At 32.7% G+C, this 19,436-nt stretch overlaps 1 protein-coding gene across 2 annotated transcripts in view; it reads right to left on the reverse strand.

Moving 5' to 3' along the window:
* IFT74 (intraflagellar transport 74) overlaps window positions 1-19,436 on the reverse strand; it is a 74,922-nt gene that overhangs the window by 6,393 nt on the left and 49,093 nt on the right. For both annotated transcript variants that reach the window (XM_006908341.3, XM_015586598.2), the window contains exons 14-16: window positions 8,580-8,633; window positions 7,371-7,468; window positions 6,551-6,677 (exon numbers count right to left, since the gene is read on the reverse strand). In XM_006908341.3, coding sequence (XP_006908403.1) covers window positions 6,551-6,677; window positions 7,371-7,468; window positions 8,580-8,633 — 279 coding nt within the window. The remainder of the gene's footprint in view (window positions 1-6,550; window positions 6,678-7,370; window positions 7,469-8,579; window positions 8,634-19,436) is intronic.

The following is a 19,436-nucleotide window of genomic DNA, read 5'->3' on the forward strand; positions in this document are numbered from 1 at the left end:
TGCTTGCAATGTGGACAATTAATAGGAATAGCATAATTACATGCAGGACAACCAGTTAAGTGTCGATTCAGTGACCTAGGCAAGAAATTTTAGACTGGTGTAGTCACTTTGGGTATTTTTTTTTCATTAAACAATGTTTATTAAATGCTTTCTATGTGCCAAAAAAACTTCTATGCATGGGGGATGTAGCAATGAACAAAGCATATGACTACATATATGAAATATACAGTTATGTCAGATGGAAACAAATGTAGGAGAGATCTGCAAGGACTCAAGAGGAATTAGGGATTTAGATTAATGAAATAGGCAATCAACTGGACACAGTGATTGAGCAAGGAGGAGTCAATGCAGAATCTATTTCTGACTTGAGTAAATGAGTAGATAGTAGGGTAGGCAGAGGAAGATAATAAACTTTTGTTTGGAGAGAGGAATCAGATGAAAGTTTGAAGTCAGTTTAATAAATGTTGAGTTTGAGACACACCTCAGAAACATCCAATTAAAGATAAGATGTCCAAGTATGAGCCTGTGAGGTCCAAAGATAACAGACTTTGATATCATTAGCATAGAGATGGGAAGTAAAGCTGTGAGAATGATAGAAATCATCAAGAGAAAAGAATTCATGCCAGAACCTATATGAATATCAAAGTTTTAAAGAATAAATTGACGTAAGGAGAATAAGAAATAATCAAAGAAATAAGAAAAAATATCTGAAGCCATAGGGGAAAGACATTTCAAGAATAAAAATGGTTTGTAGTGTACAATACTACTAAGAGATTAAAAAAAACCTGCAAAATATGTGTTAAGACTTAGTGATCAGGAGGACCTTGATGTATCTGTTGAGAATAGATTTCATAGAAAGAAACAGGACTAAGAGTGAGAGGAAGGTTTTAAGAGACTTGGCTGTGAAACATTTGAAAGGGAGTGAGACAGCTGAGCAGAGAATTCCCAGGAAAGGCCTTTTCTTTTTGTCTAGAAAGATAAAATATACAAAAAAGACTGGAAATAAAAATGCCAAAATTTTAATAGAAATAGACTCTTGATAATAGGATTATAAATATTTTTAATTTTCTTATTTTTACTGTTCAATATCTTTTCTAAATATAAATTTCATTTGTAATCAGGAAACGGTATTTTTAAAAAATATTCCATTCTGATAGAACTTTATGATACCTACCTTCTCTATTTCAGAAACTTCTTAACTTTGTGATTCTGACTTTAAAAATCCTTTTTTTAAAGAGAGAGAAAGGTAAAGAAGAGAACCAATATTAATGAGTACCTGAAATGTGCCTCGCTTTCCGTGTTATCTGATTTACTTTTTATAACAGCATTGGGGGGTAAATGGTATTATATGAGGAAACTGAAGCTTAGAAAGGCAATTTGCTCTAGGTCACACAACCAGTCAGGCTTTGGTACTCAGTGATATTATCATCTTTATGAAAGTTTCATTTTTAAAAGAACAAATATTACTTTATGATAAAGGAAAAAGATGCTTCTATGAGCAACAATGAGTTATAGGAAGAGGAACAATAATACTTTGTCAATTTTGCTACATCAGGCTTCTTTCCCCAAGCATCATTCTTTGATCAGCTTTCCTTATTTTACTTTACCAAAGAAAAATCTGATTAGAGCTAACTAAAAAATGGATACTAAAATGGAATTAAAATACCTATCCTGCAAATCCGGGGGAAGAAATCTGAATTCAAACCTGGAGAAGTTTCCCTTCTCCTGTGTTTCCAGGGTTAGGCCAATTAATAATCCTACACATCTTACTTATTTGTAGATAGAGGCATAGTGTAATGCATTTTCATCTTAGAACATTTTGCCTTCACTTTTCCTCTATTTTAAAGTAGCGATATAAGTACCCTCAGAAAAATAATGGTAGTATTTCAGAGTGTCAAAGCCAAACATAAATATCTTCCTTTTCTTACAAAGAGATTTAGTGAGGGGTGAAAGATTTTTATATTAAAATAACAAATTTATTACAGAATTTAATTTTTAAGGAAAAATTTAATCTTGTAGTAAAATCTATTATTCCTCATATATACATCTTATTTTTCTCTGGTTCCTTTCATTGTTTTCTCTTTATTGGTACATTTCGGCAGTTTGACTGTGATGTGCTTAGGTGAGACATTTTTATATTAATCCTGTTTGGGGTTCAATAAGTTTCTTGATCTGTAAAATTAAGTTGTTCATCAAATTTGTGAAATTTTTAGCCACTACTTCTTTAACTATCTTTTCTCCACCATTTCTGTTTCTCCTCTCCTCCTGGGACTCCAATCACTTGCATATTCGATTGCCTAAAATTGTCCCACAAGTCATTTAGGCTCTGTTCATTTTTATTTCTTCTTCAGATTGGATAATTTCTATTGATTTCTCTTCAAGTTGACCAACTTTTGTTTTTTTCTTCTGTCTTCAATCTTCAATTAAGGTCATTCAGTGAAATTTTCCTTTTTACTTATGTTTTCAATTCTAGAATTTTCACTTGGTTCTTTTTTTAATTTCCATTTCTTTGTGGGATTCTCCATCTATTCATTTATTATGATTTTATTTTCAAGTCCTTAAATATATTTATAAACTTTTAAAGCCCTTTTTATTTCAACATCTGGATTATATCAGGTCAGTATATAGTGACTACTTTTCCCTTGACTTATGTTTTCCTATTTCTTCATATATGTAGGTTTTATAATATAATTGACATTTTAAATGATATGGTGTAGAGACTCTGACTTTCCTGTGCTCCTTTCAAGAATTATTTGTATTATAAATGAGCAATAAACTTTGCTAAACTAACTCTAAACTTTTCTCCTTTAGAGCGGGCAGCATTTGAAATCTCTGTACTCAGGTCTTTCAACTTCTAGCTGCTACTCTTTTCTAGGTCTCCTAAAGTCTACCCAATGCATACATAGTTCAAGAGTCTGACTGGAATTTAGGTAGAGTTTATATAGGCATAACTTGGAGATATTGCTGGTTTGGTTCTAGACCACTGTAATGAAGTATCTCAAAAAAGTGAAATGCATGTTATTAAAAAACATATACATATATGGACTTAAATGTTGTTGAAAGGGTTTTGTTTAGTTAGATTCATATATCTACTAGGGCTGGAAATAGTTAATGAGAATTAAAATGTTGAACAAGCCATTGAGGCTTATGGTTCCAATGCTCTAAATAGGAAATGTACTTAGCTTGTATATTTCGACTGTTTGGTGAAAGCAGTTATATAAATCTAACTACAAATTTAATTTGAAGGTGTATTAGGGAAATATAATTAAGATCTATAGAAACTGCTTTTCCTAGAGAAAGGGAGAAAATGGTTGGTTGGTATAGGGTAAAGTTTATCTTCCCTTAACAGCAGGCCCCATGAAAAGCTAAAAGCTTCTCCAAGAGAAGAGACAGGAAGAGGATGCAGACTAGTTCCTTCTGATATGCTATGAAGTTGCAAAGTTTACCAAGCAGTGTGTACACAGTAGCAAAATCTCAGAAGGAACCACTTTGACCTGGGGAAATGTTTCTCAAATATTCTGCCATCAGTGCATTTGTTTATTCCCTGGAGTTTCCTTTCCAAAAATATAAATAAAAACTATTCCTGACAAGAGTCCTTGCTTCTTTACTCATGCAGTACACCAGTGTTTCTCAATTTTTTTTTCATTACTATTGCGCTAAGCAACCTTTTGTAGATATTTTTTTCCCAAATGCCTCTTTCCTGTAAAATTTTTATATTACTGATGTAATTTATATCTGTTTATGTACTGTGACCCTTTGGAGGGCCATAAACCATAATAATATCCAAATTTTTTTTTTTACCCTGCCCCAAAGAAGTAATTTGTTCCCTTGGGAGTGGTATTGCCCCATTAAGAAACCTAGAGTACACTAAGAAAATCAGGTAAGTTCCAATTACAACCTCAAGGGCTTAAAGGGGTGGCAGTTCACAAAAGGGAAATGTAAAATTCATTATCTTTGAAAAGTAAACCAAAATATTATAAACCTCTTACAGCAACTTCCAGATATAAGAAATTTTTTGTGGGGAATGGTGTTAAGGAAAGAGGAAAATAATTTATATGTTTGGTTTAAATTAACACTTAAAAATAACTGAGAAATGAAATTAATTGTAGGGCACAGAGAATTCAAACTTTAATAAGATAAATTTTTAGTAAAATCTTTATCAAAGTAATAAACTGAATTCTTATCTCCACTGAAGCCAGTTCTCATTCTTTTTCAACTCTATATCTCTGGAGAATGTAAACACAAAGTATAAAAATATGGGAGGAATACAAAGTCCTGATTATTGAATTTATTTTCTGGTATGATACCTACCTTCAAAAAAATTTGTTTCTCAACAGCTATTACACAAAAACAGCTTAAAGGAGACAAAAACCTGTTGAATATTGACCTTAGGTAAATGAAAAATTTTAAATTATGGTCTAAAACACAAATTAAGGTTTCCTAGATGGAGTAATTAAACATAAAATACTTTATGAAGAAAGAAAATTAAAATATAAAAATATTCATAGTCCTATATATCCAAAATAATTGAAAATAGGATCTCAAAGAGATATTTGCACATCTGTATTCACTTGCAGCATGATTCATAATAGCTGAGAGTTAGAAATAACCTATCTATCAATGAATAAATGAATAAAGAAAATGTAGTATGTACCTACGATGGAATATTATTCAGCCTTAAAAAAGAAGGAAATCCTGTCACCTGTTGTAACATAGATGAACCCTGAGGACATAATGACAAGTAAATAAACCATTTGCAAAAGGCAAATATTGCATGATTCCATTTATATAAAGTATCTAGAGTAGGTGAACTCATAGAAACAGAAAGTACAATATGGTTAGCAGTGGGGAAGGGTAAAGGGGTGTTGTTCAATAGGTGTATGTATCAGGTATGTATGATGAACAAGTTCTAGAGCTCTACTGCACAAACTGCAATAGTTAACACAACTATACTGTACACTTAAAAATAGGTAAGATGGTAAATTTTGTTATGTGTTTTTTATCACAATTAAAAAACACTTGTAGTCAAACTAATAGTAGGTAAAAATCAAATTTAGAATGATCTCTAGCTGCCTGGCATATAATTAAGATATATAAATAAAACTATAGAAAACAAACTCTAAACAAATCTGGGCAGATAAAATATTCTTAAATGTGTAGAATAACTGTCCACTTATATCATCAATCTAAATTCAATTGTATATTAACAGCATTTAGTGTGTATTCATAGGTCCAAAATCCCTTAAACTCCTAGGCAGTCTGTGTTTTAGAATGTAGAATTCATCAAATTTTTGAAAAGTAATACACAGTACATATACTGATTATTATATAACTCCCACAGCAGGGGCAGAGGCAGCATCCTGTCATCATGTACATAAACACTGCTGCAGCAATTATCCTACCTAGTATGAACAGTCACACTAGGTAGGATAATTAAAGAGTATAAATAGCTTCATATCAGTTCAGGTTAGATTAGGTTTTGCTGACAAGAGCTTTTTAAATTTAGAGATTCAAGATAAATGGATATTATGGATGCATTACTCCAAATATTAAGTGTCATTCCCCATAATCTTGCTAACTGCCAGAGTAATTCCAAGTAAACAAAGCCGTCACACATTAACATAAAAAACTAATTCAAAGCTGCCACATGTTAGCATAAAGAACATCCATAGTTAGAATCTACTAGTTTAAAAACCAAAGATTCCATAAATATTTTTACATGACTTTATCGTAGACACTTTAGGCTCAATTTTATATATTTGTTTCTAATCAATGTCTGCACTATCCGAATGGCAACCACTAGCCACATATGGCTTTTGAGCAATTTGAATGTGTCTAGTCCAAATTTAGATGGGCTGTGACTGTAAAATCTCAATGATCATTTTTATATTGATAACGTGTTGCTGAAATGATAATATTTTGGATACACTGGGTTAAACAAAATATATTATTAAAATTCATGTCTCTTTTTAATTTTTTAACATGGCTACTAGGAAATTTAAAATTACATATATGGCTAGCATTACATTTTTGTTGGACAATGCTGCTCTATTCTCATGTTAGTCATCATGGGGGAAACTAATTATAATTAAAACATTACTTCCTCTAAGACACCTCTCCTAACCACCCAAGACTGCGGTGGATATGAGCACTATCACTATGTACTTACATTGCTTCTTATGCTTCTATCATAGCACAGTTTCATTATATTTTAATTGTTTATTTGTCATTCTATCACAAAGTTCCTTGAGGAAAAGGGCTGGAATTTTCTTAATCTCTGTATACCCAGATTATAGCACAGGCATAGAGCATATTTTTAATAAATGTTAAATGAATAAGAGTATCTCAATGAAATACTATTAAATTGATGTGAAAAGTCACAGAAAAGTCTGAGACTATAAATATCTGGAGCTACAGGCAATGATAAGCTAAATTCTCAGTCTTTCCAAAAAAAAAAAAAAAATCAAAGAGAATAACAGTAGATTTTAAAAGTTCCAATTTTGCTACAGGAAAAAAAAAAAGGATATTAAAATTTAGGTTGTGCTCTCACCTGAAGTCAAATTTCTGGCTGTACTTTGTGATTTCTGCATTTCAGTAGATTTAAAATTAAGATCATCCTGCATTATCTTCAGCTCTTGATTGGTGATAGAGGATATCTGTTTCATACGATTTATATTCTGTATTTGCAGAGAAATAAAAATGGAAAAAATCTGACCAATTTAACTCTCCAATAAAACTACTGGAAAACACTGCTAAAGGACTAGATGTTTTGAATGGGTATTCTTTTTTAAACTACATCATTCATTATATATGTGTTATATAAGAATACAGTGAGATTCATAGTCAGGTTTTCACAATAAGGAAAGGCTAAATTAAAATTCGGAATTGTTTCTTTTACATTTGCTTTATTTCATTGTATGAAAAATTCAACTACACTATTTTAGGAACTGATTCGAGTTTTAAAACATAAGAACATTGAAAAAAAAAAACTCATGCATTTTCCCTCCTATGCTACCATATACTAACTAGGAGCTGCTCAATAAACATTTTTTGATCAATTAAAATACTCATTGGCTATCTTGTACTCCTGCAGATAAATCTTAATAATTACTCTAAATTAGTCCCTCACTTACTACTAAATATTGCTATTATACATATGTTATCTCTTTTTCCCTGTCATCCAACTAATTAGCTGAATTTTGTTAGAAAGATAAAATTAATAGTTCACAGAAATAAACAAGCAGGGAAATTTTAAGGAAAGTTTAAATGAGCAAATGTAATAATCAACCACTGCATTTTTTGAGTTGTATGTGGAAAAGGTAATCATAGAAAAAATAATGAGGACACCAGGACAGGCACATGGTACTTACTCGACTACTATGCTCCAAAAGTGCAACAATGTTGGCTTCTATCTGTGCTTTCCGTTCCAGTTCCTGATTCTTAGTTTCCTCAAAAGTTTCAATAAAAGCTGCCAATTGAAAAATATGATGAGACATTACAGTTGATATAGTTAACAACTCTGATTTGTAGGTCTTAAGAACACATTATATAAATTCAAAGCAAATTTTAATCTATCAATGTTTAATACTTTATTAGCCCAAGGGTAATTAAATTACTCAATAAAAATATTTCTATGTACTTTCAAACTTTAAAGCTTGTTATGATCTTAATACAAGTAAACTAAAAATTTATATAAGCCAAGAAGTAACAGTTGATATAAAAGAGATTAGAAATAATGTTTACATAGGCTCTCTTTAATACAGCTACATTAACATCTATAATTAGACACTAACTTTACTTCTAAAAACAGCATTACCAATCTCCTATTTTATCTGAAAATGAGTATTTTACTTATAATGCTGCACTAATCTCAACTAATTAAGTTTAATAATTTATTCAGATTATTTTAAATAAATCCTGGGATATTGTTAAATCAGAGTTGGCAATTACTGCTTTATAGCACGCTTCTATGAAAGTAATTATTGACATCAGACCTATAAAACTTCAGATTCTAGCAAAATAAGAAAGAAACCAATAATAGAAAACATATACGTCAATTTTGAAAACTCTGAATATACAATGTAAGTTTAAGTGAAGATTTATTTACAAAGTCAAGATTTTTTTTTAAGTGAAAAGAAATTGCAACTGAAGGCTATTAAAGTTACAGTTAGTGACAGAACCAAGTAACAAGATCTGAGATGAGTGGTAATAAATAAAAAGCTAAAAAAGGTGAAAGATATTAAAGGTAAACATGGGGAAGCATGTAAAAAGAGAATATTCAATATTCAATCAGTAAGTGGTCTACAGATTCTCTACACAGACTATAAGTACTAGAACTAGAAATCTAACCCTAACACACAAACATTCATACACACACATACATGTACAAAACCATTTTAGAATTCTCTACCCATCCCTAAACTATGCTAGATACTTAGTAATTCTTTAAGGCAAATGCTTTGAATCTCCACATTTCTGTATTTATTAGCTATTATATCTTCCCACATAAGATCTCTGATTTGGTATAAATGAACAGCAACCTGAGAATATAATATCATATCTATAAGATTTTCACTTACTGTCCATATTTTCCTCCCTTTTTTTTAGCTCCTTGTATTTCTGATTCATTTCACCTATAAGAGATACCAAATATAACATTAATTTTTAACACTCTAGATACAGTGCTCTAAATGAGAAATATCTCTTAGGTTCTCCAAGTACCATTAGTCATTGATTATTCAATATTTTCAACTTGGTGATATTCTTGCACACTGGAAAAAGCAATCTCTTAACTGGAAAGGGCTTACAGACCTTCCAATGGTTCTCTATTACAGTCCCGACTTGAGCTATTCAACCTATACATGAACACTGCTGGTGATGGGAAACATAAGCTCCCAAGAAGTACATTCCACCTTTAAATAGCTCACAATGGCAAGCACGATAGCTAAGTTACTTCCCCAACAAAGCTTAAGTCTAGGGATTTAACAAGAAATTAAAATGTACTAAGTGCTATCATATGAAAAATAAAGGGTGCTATAGAAGCGCACATCTAATCTGGTTTGGAAAGTCAGGAAAATTTTCTCTAAAAAAGTAATATTTAGGCTGTGTTATAAAGAATAAATGAATAAGTTGTCTCATCTAAACATACAAGAATAAGTTCAAATTTAAAGCATTACAAGTAGAGAAATCTGAAGTTGAGGATGAATACGGTAGCATAAGAAACTGAAAGAGAGTTATGGGTGAGGCAGAGAATGTAAATGAAAAAGTGGCACAAATATTTGTTTGAGATATTTAAGAGCCAAAGTGAATGGATTTGGGTGAAGGTTAGATAGCGAGTAGTCAAGTATGACTCCTATGTTTCTGACTTGGGTAAATGAGGACATGGTGGTATAATTAACTGAAAAAAGAGGCAAGATGAGGAAGAAGCTGTTTACAGCAGTTTGGACATGTTGCACTTAATATAAAATTATGTTTAAAATGGCAAAAATCCAAGACCCAGACAGGTAGATAAAATCTGACACTATAGCTGCATCACAGGGCTGTAGAGAAAGCAGAATAAATTTGTGCTTGCTCCAATGTGCAGTTTGTTCATACAAATCAGTTAGTTCTTAGCATTCTGGAGAAACTAAGGAAGCTTATTAATATGATGCCCAGCAAGGATGGAGGGAATAACAGGCTACAGATTCCTAAAGAGGTTATTATAAGAAGCAAATATCTAGATGGACTTTAGGAAGAAGAGTTCAAAGAAAATGGGGGACCCAATAGTTGAGAGTCCAGAGGCTAGAACCTAATGGTTAGCCTGTGTTCCATATATACAGCTATAAAGGTATACAATTTTTCCAAATACTGACTACAGCAGCAATTAAGTTGAGGAGTAGAGGAAAATAGTTGGGGCAGAACTCCTAATTACATGGAGGATGGATTTCCCCTTGTACATACATAGACTTGCTTGGTAGGAAGTTTAGTTACAAGTACACAAAGGTGAAGCCAAAGTCAGAGACTTGGGTCGGCAGACAGCTTTTTTGCTTTCTGGTCTGAAAACATTTTTCTCAAACTCACTGAAGACAGTACAGCCCTGATACACAGGAAATCTTGTCAGTGCACCGCTCCCTCGCCCTGCCCCCCCCCCCCGAAAAAAAGTACTGGTAGTAAAAAGCTGAAAGTGAAAGCTACTACCTAAGGAGAGTAAATACTCAGTGGTCATGTATTCCCAGCCAGGGAACAGCCAGACTAACAGGAACATTAGGTTCATTCAGGCTAAAGCTTTGGATGAATTAACAACTTTACTGAACTACTAATCAGTTCAAAGGAAAATAAATGGCCTCAGAGCATGCAGTATGATCAGTTGTGAGCAGAAGGATAGAGAATTTGCTATTAATAACAAACTTTGTAAATGATTAAGTTTTTAAAAAAAACACATTACAGACAAATTAAGATTAGTCCTATAATAATGTCACCATGCACTTACCTTATGGCAATGTATTTTGAATGGGAAACAAAGAGAAAGAGTTTATAGCACACGTGATCTGATATACCCTCACAGAAGGGTGATGTGAATGTAAATGTTATATAACCTATATGAAGTAGCAGAAAAGCTAGTATCTGCTGAATCTGCCATGACCTAAGTTCTAAGAAAGTCGTAGTTCCTTGTTGTGACTGGCTGAGAGCTGAATTCTTGAGAGACTGGGCAAGCATTAGGGGATTAGGAGGAGGTCTGCACCTTAGGCTTTATGGGAATTTAAGTAATCTTATCTTTCCTCTTCTAAACTTAAGAGAAACTTCTACACATACTGTTTCTAGTTCCTCATCTCGATACTAGACCTCAACACATCAAAATGAGACGTCTCCTCCTGCCATTCCAATGAAATTGTTCATATAAAATTATATGACTCCTCACTTAACAAATCCGAGAGTTTCCAATTCTTACCTTATTCTGCAATATTTGACACTATTGATACATCCTTCTTTCAATTTTTTTCATTATGTTCTTTGTTGGGGGTGGAGAGACTTGTCTGGTTTTTCTTACTTTCAGATTCTTCCTTCTCTGTCTTATCTTCATGGCTTTCTCTCTTTTCATTTAAATTCTTGGTTCTGCTCTTAGTTTACTTCTAATGCTACATTACAGCCCAAGAAATTCTTGTGGTTGAAGAACTCTCAAATTTGAACTTTTCCCTAATTTTCAGTTTGTTTTATCCAACTGCTTACTAGATACATTTATCTGGATACCTTTCAGGACATCCTAATACTAGTGTACTGTAATTAAACTCATCAGTCTCCCCTTCAAAGTGTATACCCCTCTGTATTCTCTATTACATTTGGAAGTCCTTCACCATACACTTATTATCTAACTCAGAAACCTGGGAGATTCTTCTCTCCTGCTCCACTCAAATCCATGCTCCATCAAACTGAACTGGAAGACATATCTGGTCAGTGACATCTGGTCAATGTTTCCAGCTACACAGCTGGTCAGCTGGATTAGAGAGGACAGAGCACCCATATATCTTAGCAGATTCCCAAGCTTCATAAAACCTCCTCCCATAACACTATTAAGAAGAGAGGTCAGGGCACTACTGAACTGCTCTATGTTGTGATTTCTCAGTTGGATTAATATATGAGCTACTTGTGAAAGGCAATGTATACATGTGAGTAGTCTAAGCAAAGATATATGGGTTGTTAACAAATCTATCCTCAGATTTGCTGACAGGAGAGGACAACATCACAGGTGGAGAAGCTAATCAGTATATGATACTAGAAGTGCAAAGCAGGCAAGCAAAAGGGTCTAATTTAGTAAAATCAAGAATCAGGAGATCAAAGGAGAGAGAAAAGAACACGCTGATAAAATGAAGGTGATTTCAGAGCTATCCTTAAATTCTGTGCATTTGATGTGATCATGATTGTACATAATTTATTTCAAATATACTGAGCATCTACTATGTAACAGGTGCTAGGATTATCAAAATGAACAAGATAGTTACCAATCTATGCTAAAAGGGCTTACAATCTTTCAGGTGTACAAAAATAAAAAAGTTACAAGCAACACAAGTGCTGTAACTGGGGTATGTATGAAGTACTATGGTATCTAGAAGCATGAAAAGAGTTCAGGAGGTTTTTACAAAGAAAGTATCATATCAGCAATGTACTTTAACAAGTAATATAGGAATTATAGAGACGAATAAGATCATTTCCTTCAAGAAATGTATATCCTACCAAGACAAGTACTACAAAATTTACACTGTAAATTCAAGGCTTTTTTTCCCTTAAAGGGAGGACAGAAAAAATGGGAATGGAATATTATCAAAGAGTTGGAACAGGGCAGAAAGGACACCACTGCTTTTTGATACTCTCTGCTATAGCCAGTCAGTGGAATAAGGGAGATATGATCTTTTTGTACTACCAAGGGCTAAGTACCACCACAACCACCTTTGTCCTCACTGTACATTCATCTGACTCTTACTTTTCTGCCATCAGATGATGTTCTCTTAACTCAGGGCTCACAGAGCTAACTGGGCTTTTACGCTCTGAGAGGTATTTCCCATCTTAGAGAAGGTTTGATTGTCATTTTCTACAACAGGCAGCTACCCCAATCTTCTTCCTGATCAATACCCAACAAGGCACATGCTAGAAACTCCCTGGCCTCAAAGTCCCCAACTTGGCAGGCCTACTGATTTTGGAGGTAAAAGGGTAGCAGAAAGCAAAACAAAAAAAAAAACAAAAAAAAAACCAAATGAGAGAGGTGGAACAAGAATAAACCCTGGAAGACTTTTCACAACCAGGTTCTTTCCTTTCCAGCACTTGGGGTCCTTCTGAGGCAAGTTAAGTCTCCCAGTACCTTCAAGTGTTCCTCGTGTAGCATGGTTTCATTCTCTTTACTATTATGCTCATTCTATTCAGTGAGTTCCAGTTCTTTACCCCTATAATTATAACTTTAATTACAATGCCAAAAAACTTAGGATTCCAAGGAGACTATGACTTCCTATAGTCTATATATTTATCTTTTTGTTAACGCAATCTAGGATTTCAGCTGCTTTGAGGCTATATCACATTAATTCATACCAAGCTGTTATCGAAATCCCCCTCTAATATTTTCACAAATTTTAGTAAATCAAGACAATTTCTCCTCCCCAACTCCTACTTCAATTTTAATTAGTTTTGGGGTCCTATTAAATTCCATTCTTTTACACTCTCTCTCTCGCCTGTTTTTTTTTTTTCTCCACCTATATCACTATTTCACATATCATTATAGCAGTAAGTAATAAACTAGTTTACCAACTACTACAAGACTGGCAGGTTAAAATGAGTACAAATAAATTTAAAGTTTTAAGCTAACTTTTGCCTTTAGGCATATCAACTTAACAATCATGTATTCTCTACGAAATGTTTTAAATTTATCGGGAAAGTTTCTTTACAGCTATGCAGACAAGATCTGGCAATTCTATTTCTACACACTGGAGGCACTTTAAAAATATATAATACTTCTCTAAATATGTAAAAGTTAAATTATTACTAAAAGCCTCATAATTACTAAAGAAAAGAAAAAATACTCTGTAGTAGTTTGTTTCAATAGTCATAACAATAATGTCAGATCCATAACGAATAGTCCTTGGCATACACTACCACAACATAAAGTCTTAATTACTTCCCAAAGCAGCAGTTATCCAACGTTAGCATACATGAGAATCATCAAGAGGGTCTGCTGAAACATAAATTGCTAAGCTCTAACTCCAGGGTTTCAACATTTAGTAGGGTAGAACCCAAGAATTTTCATTTCAAATAAGTTTCAGATGGTGCTGATATACTTGGTCTGAAGATAATACCATTATTCTAAAGAAAGATATAAAGTATAGTTTAACCAATCTCTAAACTGAACAGTAAACAATGATTAATTCTTCATTGAATGTATATTGAGAAACTATAGAATAGCAATGTATATATGCCATTTGAAATCTCAGATACCAAAAGATATACTACATTGAAACTAAATAGATTATTTTATATATTGTGGGGAAAATGTTAATGGGAAAATACTTTCCAAAACACGTTTTAGGAAAATGGGGGGTAGCTGAAGAGGAATAAGAGGTTCAAATTTTCAGGTATAAAACAAATACCTGAAAGTACAGGCATAGGGAATATAGTCAATAATATTGTGAAAGCACTGTACAGTGTCACGTGGTTGCTGGACTTATCACAGTGATCACTTCTCTAGGTATATAAATGTTGAATAACTAAGGTATATACCTGAAACTAATAAAATATTTCATTATATTTTAATTAAAATCTTTAAAGAACTAAAATAGAAACACTACATGACCCAGCAATTCCACCTCTAGGTATCTATCTGAAGAAAATAAAAATATTAATTTGAAAAGATATATGTACATCTATGTTCACTGCAACATTATTTATAATATCCAAGATATGAAAGCAACCTAATGTCCATCAAAAGGTGATGGATAAAGAAAATGTGGTACATATATAATGGAATATATGGTCCAGTGGAATATTACTCAGCCCTAAAAAAGAAAGATAACTTGCCATTTGCAATAACATAGATGGACCTGCGTATTAAGCTAAGTGAAATAAGTCAGACAAAGAAGGACAAATACCATATGATTTCACTTATATGTGGAACTTAAAAAAATAAAACAAATAAACAATACAAAAGAGAAACAGTCTCAAAGACAGAAGAAAAACTAATGGTTGCCAAAGGTTAAGGGGGTCAGGGGAAAGGCAAAAACCGGTGAAGGAGAATACAAGGTACAAAATTCCAGTTATAAAATAAATAAGTCACAAGGATGTAATGTATAGCATAGGGAATACAGTCAACAATATTGTAATAACCTTGCACAATGGCCACTAAACTTAGCATGGTGGTCACTTCATCAGGTATATTAATATTGAATAACTATGTTGTATACCTGAAACTAACATAATATTGTATATTAACTATTTTATTTTTAAATATTGTGGACGAAAATTATTAAATAAAATGTATTAAAAAATACATTTTGGGAAAATCACCTGGAAAGTATTCAAGTTTTAGTTTGTAAATAGCATTAATAATAACATCCAATAACTGACATTTATGTACACTTTTTAAAATGCATGCTATTCTGAATTACACACACACACTCACATAACACTCCATTCATCTAATTCCCACAGTAACCCTAAGAGGTAGGTAAGTACTATTGTCTATATTGTAAAGACGAGAAAACTAAGGTACAGAAAGGTCAAGTAGCAATTCCAAGATCTGGCAGTAAAAAAGCACAGCCCATATCTGAATCCAGGCACTCTGGTTGAAGAAACTGTGCTCTAAATAAAAGTATTCTGTCTTTTTAAATTCCATTTTACCTGACATCACCAAAGAATAAAAGCTTCTAACTTAGGCCTTATAACTGAGTATGAATAAGTATCCTACAGAAAGTGTTATGTTTTATATTTTTACTACTTTTGAAGGAAACATATAAATCATGGAGTAAATTGAAATAAGTTCATTCAGAGTTTAGGTCAGTAACCAAATGATCCTACAGTATTTTATGTATACTTCAATTATGATACATATTTATCACACTGCAGTAATATTTAAATATCTATAATATGTTATATTAGTAATCACATGATATTTGTTTTTACAATTTATTCAATCTTTGGGAAGATACTGTATTCTAAAAATGAAGGAATAATTTGTAGTAAGTAATAATATCCAAAAATCCTTCTTGGGGATGCATGTGACTGTATTTTGTTAACTATATTCATCAAAATTAGTCTGGCTATGTAGAAATCCAGAAAATTAGCCCCACCTTGTGGATCACGGTAATACTACAAATTCAGGTCTTTGAGAACAATGAATTGTCTGTCAGAAAAGTATTATCCTGACTGAAAAAAACTAAGAAATTTATAATAACTGGCATTGGTAAGGAATCACTTTCATATGCTGTAGTTAGTACAATCTTTCCTAAAAATAAATTTGCAAAACAATCAAAACTGCAAATATAAGTAACATTCTATTCCAAATTTTACTTCTAGAAATTAAATTTTTTAAATTTTTTAATTATAGTTGACATATAATATTACATTAGTTTCAGGTGTACAACCTAGATATTAGACATTTATAATATAAAAAGTGATGTGATGATCCCAATAAGTCTGGTACCCATTTGACACCATACATAGTTATTACAATATTTATGACTATATTCCTATGTTGTAATTTAAATCTCTGTGAGGGTTTTTATAACTGGAAATCTGTATGTCTTATTTATCCATTAGAAATGTACAAGTTAACAAACACCTATGTAACAAGGTTACTTACTGCAGCATTGCTCTTGGTACTGAAAAATTAGAAACAACCTAACTATCAATGTAGGTATAGAAAATACTATTTAACAAGAATAACAACAATGATTTTAGCTAATAGTTGTTGCAAGTGCTTAACGTGTGCCAGGCACCCCTCAGTCTGCCTCTAAAGCCCTGACTACTACGCTATACTTTTTAAATTAAAGTATATATCATCATACAGAAGAATGTACATTATATACAATTAAAAGACTATACAGCTCAGAAGAACTATATATATATTTTTAAAATATATGCTTACAGATGTATAGGAAAAAGTCTAAAAGGTGAAATATCAAACTGCAAATAATTACCTCTGAAGATTGGGATGAGTGTGAGAAGAAAAAGGGAGTTTTTACAATATACACTTTTGTACTGCTTTAATTTTTTTACATTAAGTATATAACAGATTCATATATAAAAAGCAGTTTTAAAAAGTAAATTGATCAGTGTTTAAAAATTAACAAATTAAAAAATTTTTTTAAACAAATTTATTATTTTTTTATGGTGTTATTCGTTAACGAAATCCAATAAGTTTCAGCTGTACATTTTACAGTAAGGCATATATATATTTACATTGTATGTTCGCCTTCCATAGTTAGATTTCTTTCTGTCACCACATATTTGACCCCTTTAACCCCATCTACCTTCTCCCTCTCTAATAACCACTAGTCTACTGTCCATGTCCATGAGTTTCTGTTTCTCCTCTTCATCTGCTGCTTTTAGGTTTATATCCCACATATAAGTGATAGCATGTGATTTTCAACTTTTTCTGTCTGGCTTAATTCACTTAGCATGGTTATCTCGGGTCTATCTATGCTGTTGTAAATGGCAGTATATCATCCCTTCTTATGGCTGAGTAATAGTCCATTGTATATATGTATCACAGCTCCTTTATCCAATTACCTATTGTAGGACACTTCGGTTGCTTCCATGTCCTTGCCAATGCGAATAGTGCTGCTATGAACATTGGTGTGGAAATATCTTTTCGGATACGAGTTTTCAAGTCTTTAGGGTTAATACCCAGTAGAGGGATTGCTGGATCATATGGTAGATCAATTCTTAGTTTTTTGAAGAACCTCCATACCGTTTTCCATAATGACTGTACCAATCTGCAGTGCCACCATCAGTGTATAAGGGTTCCTTTTTCTCCACATCCCTCCAACATTTGTTATTACTTGTCCTGTTGATTATTGCTATTCTAACAGCTGTGAGATGGTATCTCGTGGTTTTGATTCGCATTTCCCTAATAGCTAGTGATGTTGAGCATCTTTTCATATATTTGTTGTCCATCTGTATATCCTCTAGGAAGAAGTGTTTGTTCATGTCCTCTGCCCATTTTTTGATTGGATCGTTTTTGTGTTGTTATTGAGCTGTATGAGTTCCTTGTATATTTTGGATATTAGGCCTTTATGGAAGACATTGCTTGCAAATATATTTTCCCATTTAGATGGCTGTCTCTTTACCTTGTTGATGGTTTCTTTTGCTGTGCAGAGCTTTTTAGTTTGATGTAGTCCCATTCATCTATTTTTGATTTTACATCCCTTACCTTTGAAGTCAAATTCATAAAATCCTCTTTAAGTCCAAAGTCCTTGAGTTTAGTTCCTCTTCTATTCATTTTATTGTTTCAGGACTTATATTCAAGTCTTTAATCCATTTTGAGTTAATTTTGGTGTGTGGTGATAGACAAGTCTTGTTAAATTCTTTTGCAGGTGGCCTTCCAGTTTTCCCAGCACCATTTATTGAAGAGGCTTTCCTTTCTCCACTGTATGTTTTTGGCCTTTTTGTTGAAAGTCATTTGCCCATATAAACATGGGTTTACTTCTGGACTCTTGATTCTGTTCCACCGGTCTGTGTGTGTGTTTTTCTGCCAATACTATGACATTTTAATTACTGTTACTTTGTAGTATAATTTAAAGTAGGGTGGAGTGATGATGCCTCCAGCCTCGTTCTTTTTTCTCAGGATGGCTTTGACACTTTGGGGTCTTCTGTGCTTCCATACAAATCTGATGATTTTTTGTTCTATTTCTTTAAAAAATGTCGATGGGGTTTTGATAAGGATTGCATTAAATCTGTATAATGCTTTAGGTAATAAGGTCTTTTTGACTATGTTGATTCTTCCAATCCAAGAAGAAGGAGTATCTTTCCATTTCTTTCTATCTTCTTCGATTTCTTTTAATAGGGTCTTATAGTTTTCATTATGCAGGTCTTTCACATGTTTCATTAGATTCCTAGGTATTTTATTCTTTGTTGCAATTGTAAAAGGAATCATCTTTTCCACTTGTTTTTCTGACACTTCATTAGAGTATAGGAATGCTATGAAATTTGAACGTTGATTTTGTATCCAGAAACCATACTGTATTTGCTTATTGTTTCTAGTAGTGTTCTTGTGGAGTCTTGAGGGTTTTCTATATAGAGAATCATGTCATTCACAAACAATGACAGTTTGACTTCTTTGTTTCCTATTTGGATCCCTTTTATATCTTTCTCTTGCCTGACTGCAGTGGTTAGGACCTCCAATGTTATACTGAATAACAGTGGTGATAGTGGACAGTCTTGCCTTGTTCCTGATTTTAGAGGGAAGATTTTTAGTTTTTTACCATTAAGTATAATGTTGGCCAAGGGTTTGTCATATATGGCCTTTATTATGTTAAGGTATTTTCCTTCTATACCAATTTTGTTAAATGTTTTGATCATAAGTGGATGCTGTATTTTGTCGAAGGCTTTTTCTGCATATAGTGATATAATCGTGATTCTTATTTTTTGTTTATGTGGTATATCACATTAATCGATTTGCGTATGTTGAACCATCCCTGTGCCCCTGGGGTGAAATCCACTCGATCATAGTGTATAATCTTTTTAATATGTTGCTGTATTTGGTTCATTAGTCTCTTATTTAGGATTTTTCCATCTGTGTTCATGAGAGATATTGGTCTGTGTTTTTCTTTTTTTGTGTTATCTTTACCAGATTTTGGTATCAGAATAATATTGGCCTCCTAAAATGAGTTGGGAAGCATTGCCTCCTCTTTGATTTTTTTGGAAGAGCTTGAGGAGAATAGGTATTAAATCATCTTGAATGTTTGGTAGAATTCAGTGGTGAA

Source organism: Pteropus alecto, unplaced genomic scaffold, assembly GCF_000325575.1.
Source record: "Pteropus alecto unplaced genomic scaffold, ASM32557v1 scaffold222, whole genome shotgun sequence".
NCBI lineage: Eukaryota > Metazoa > Chordata > Mammalia > Chiroptera > Pteropodidae > Pteropus > Pteropus alecto.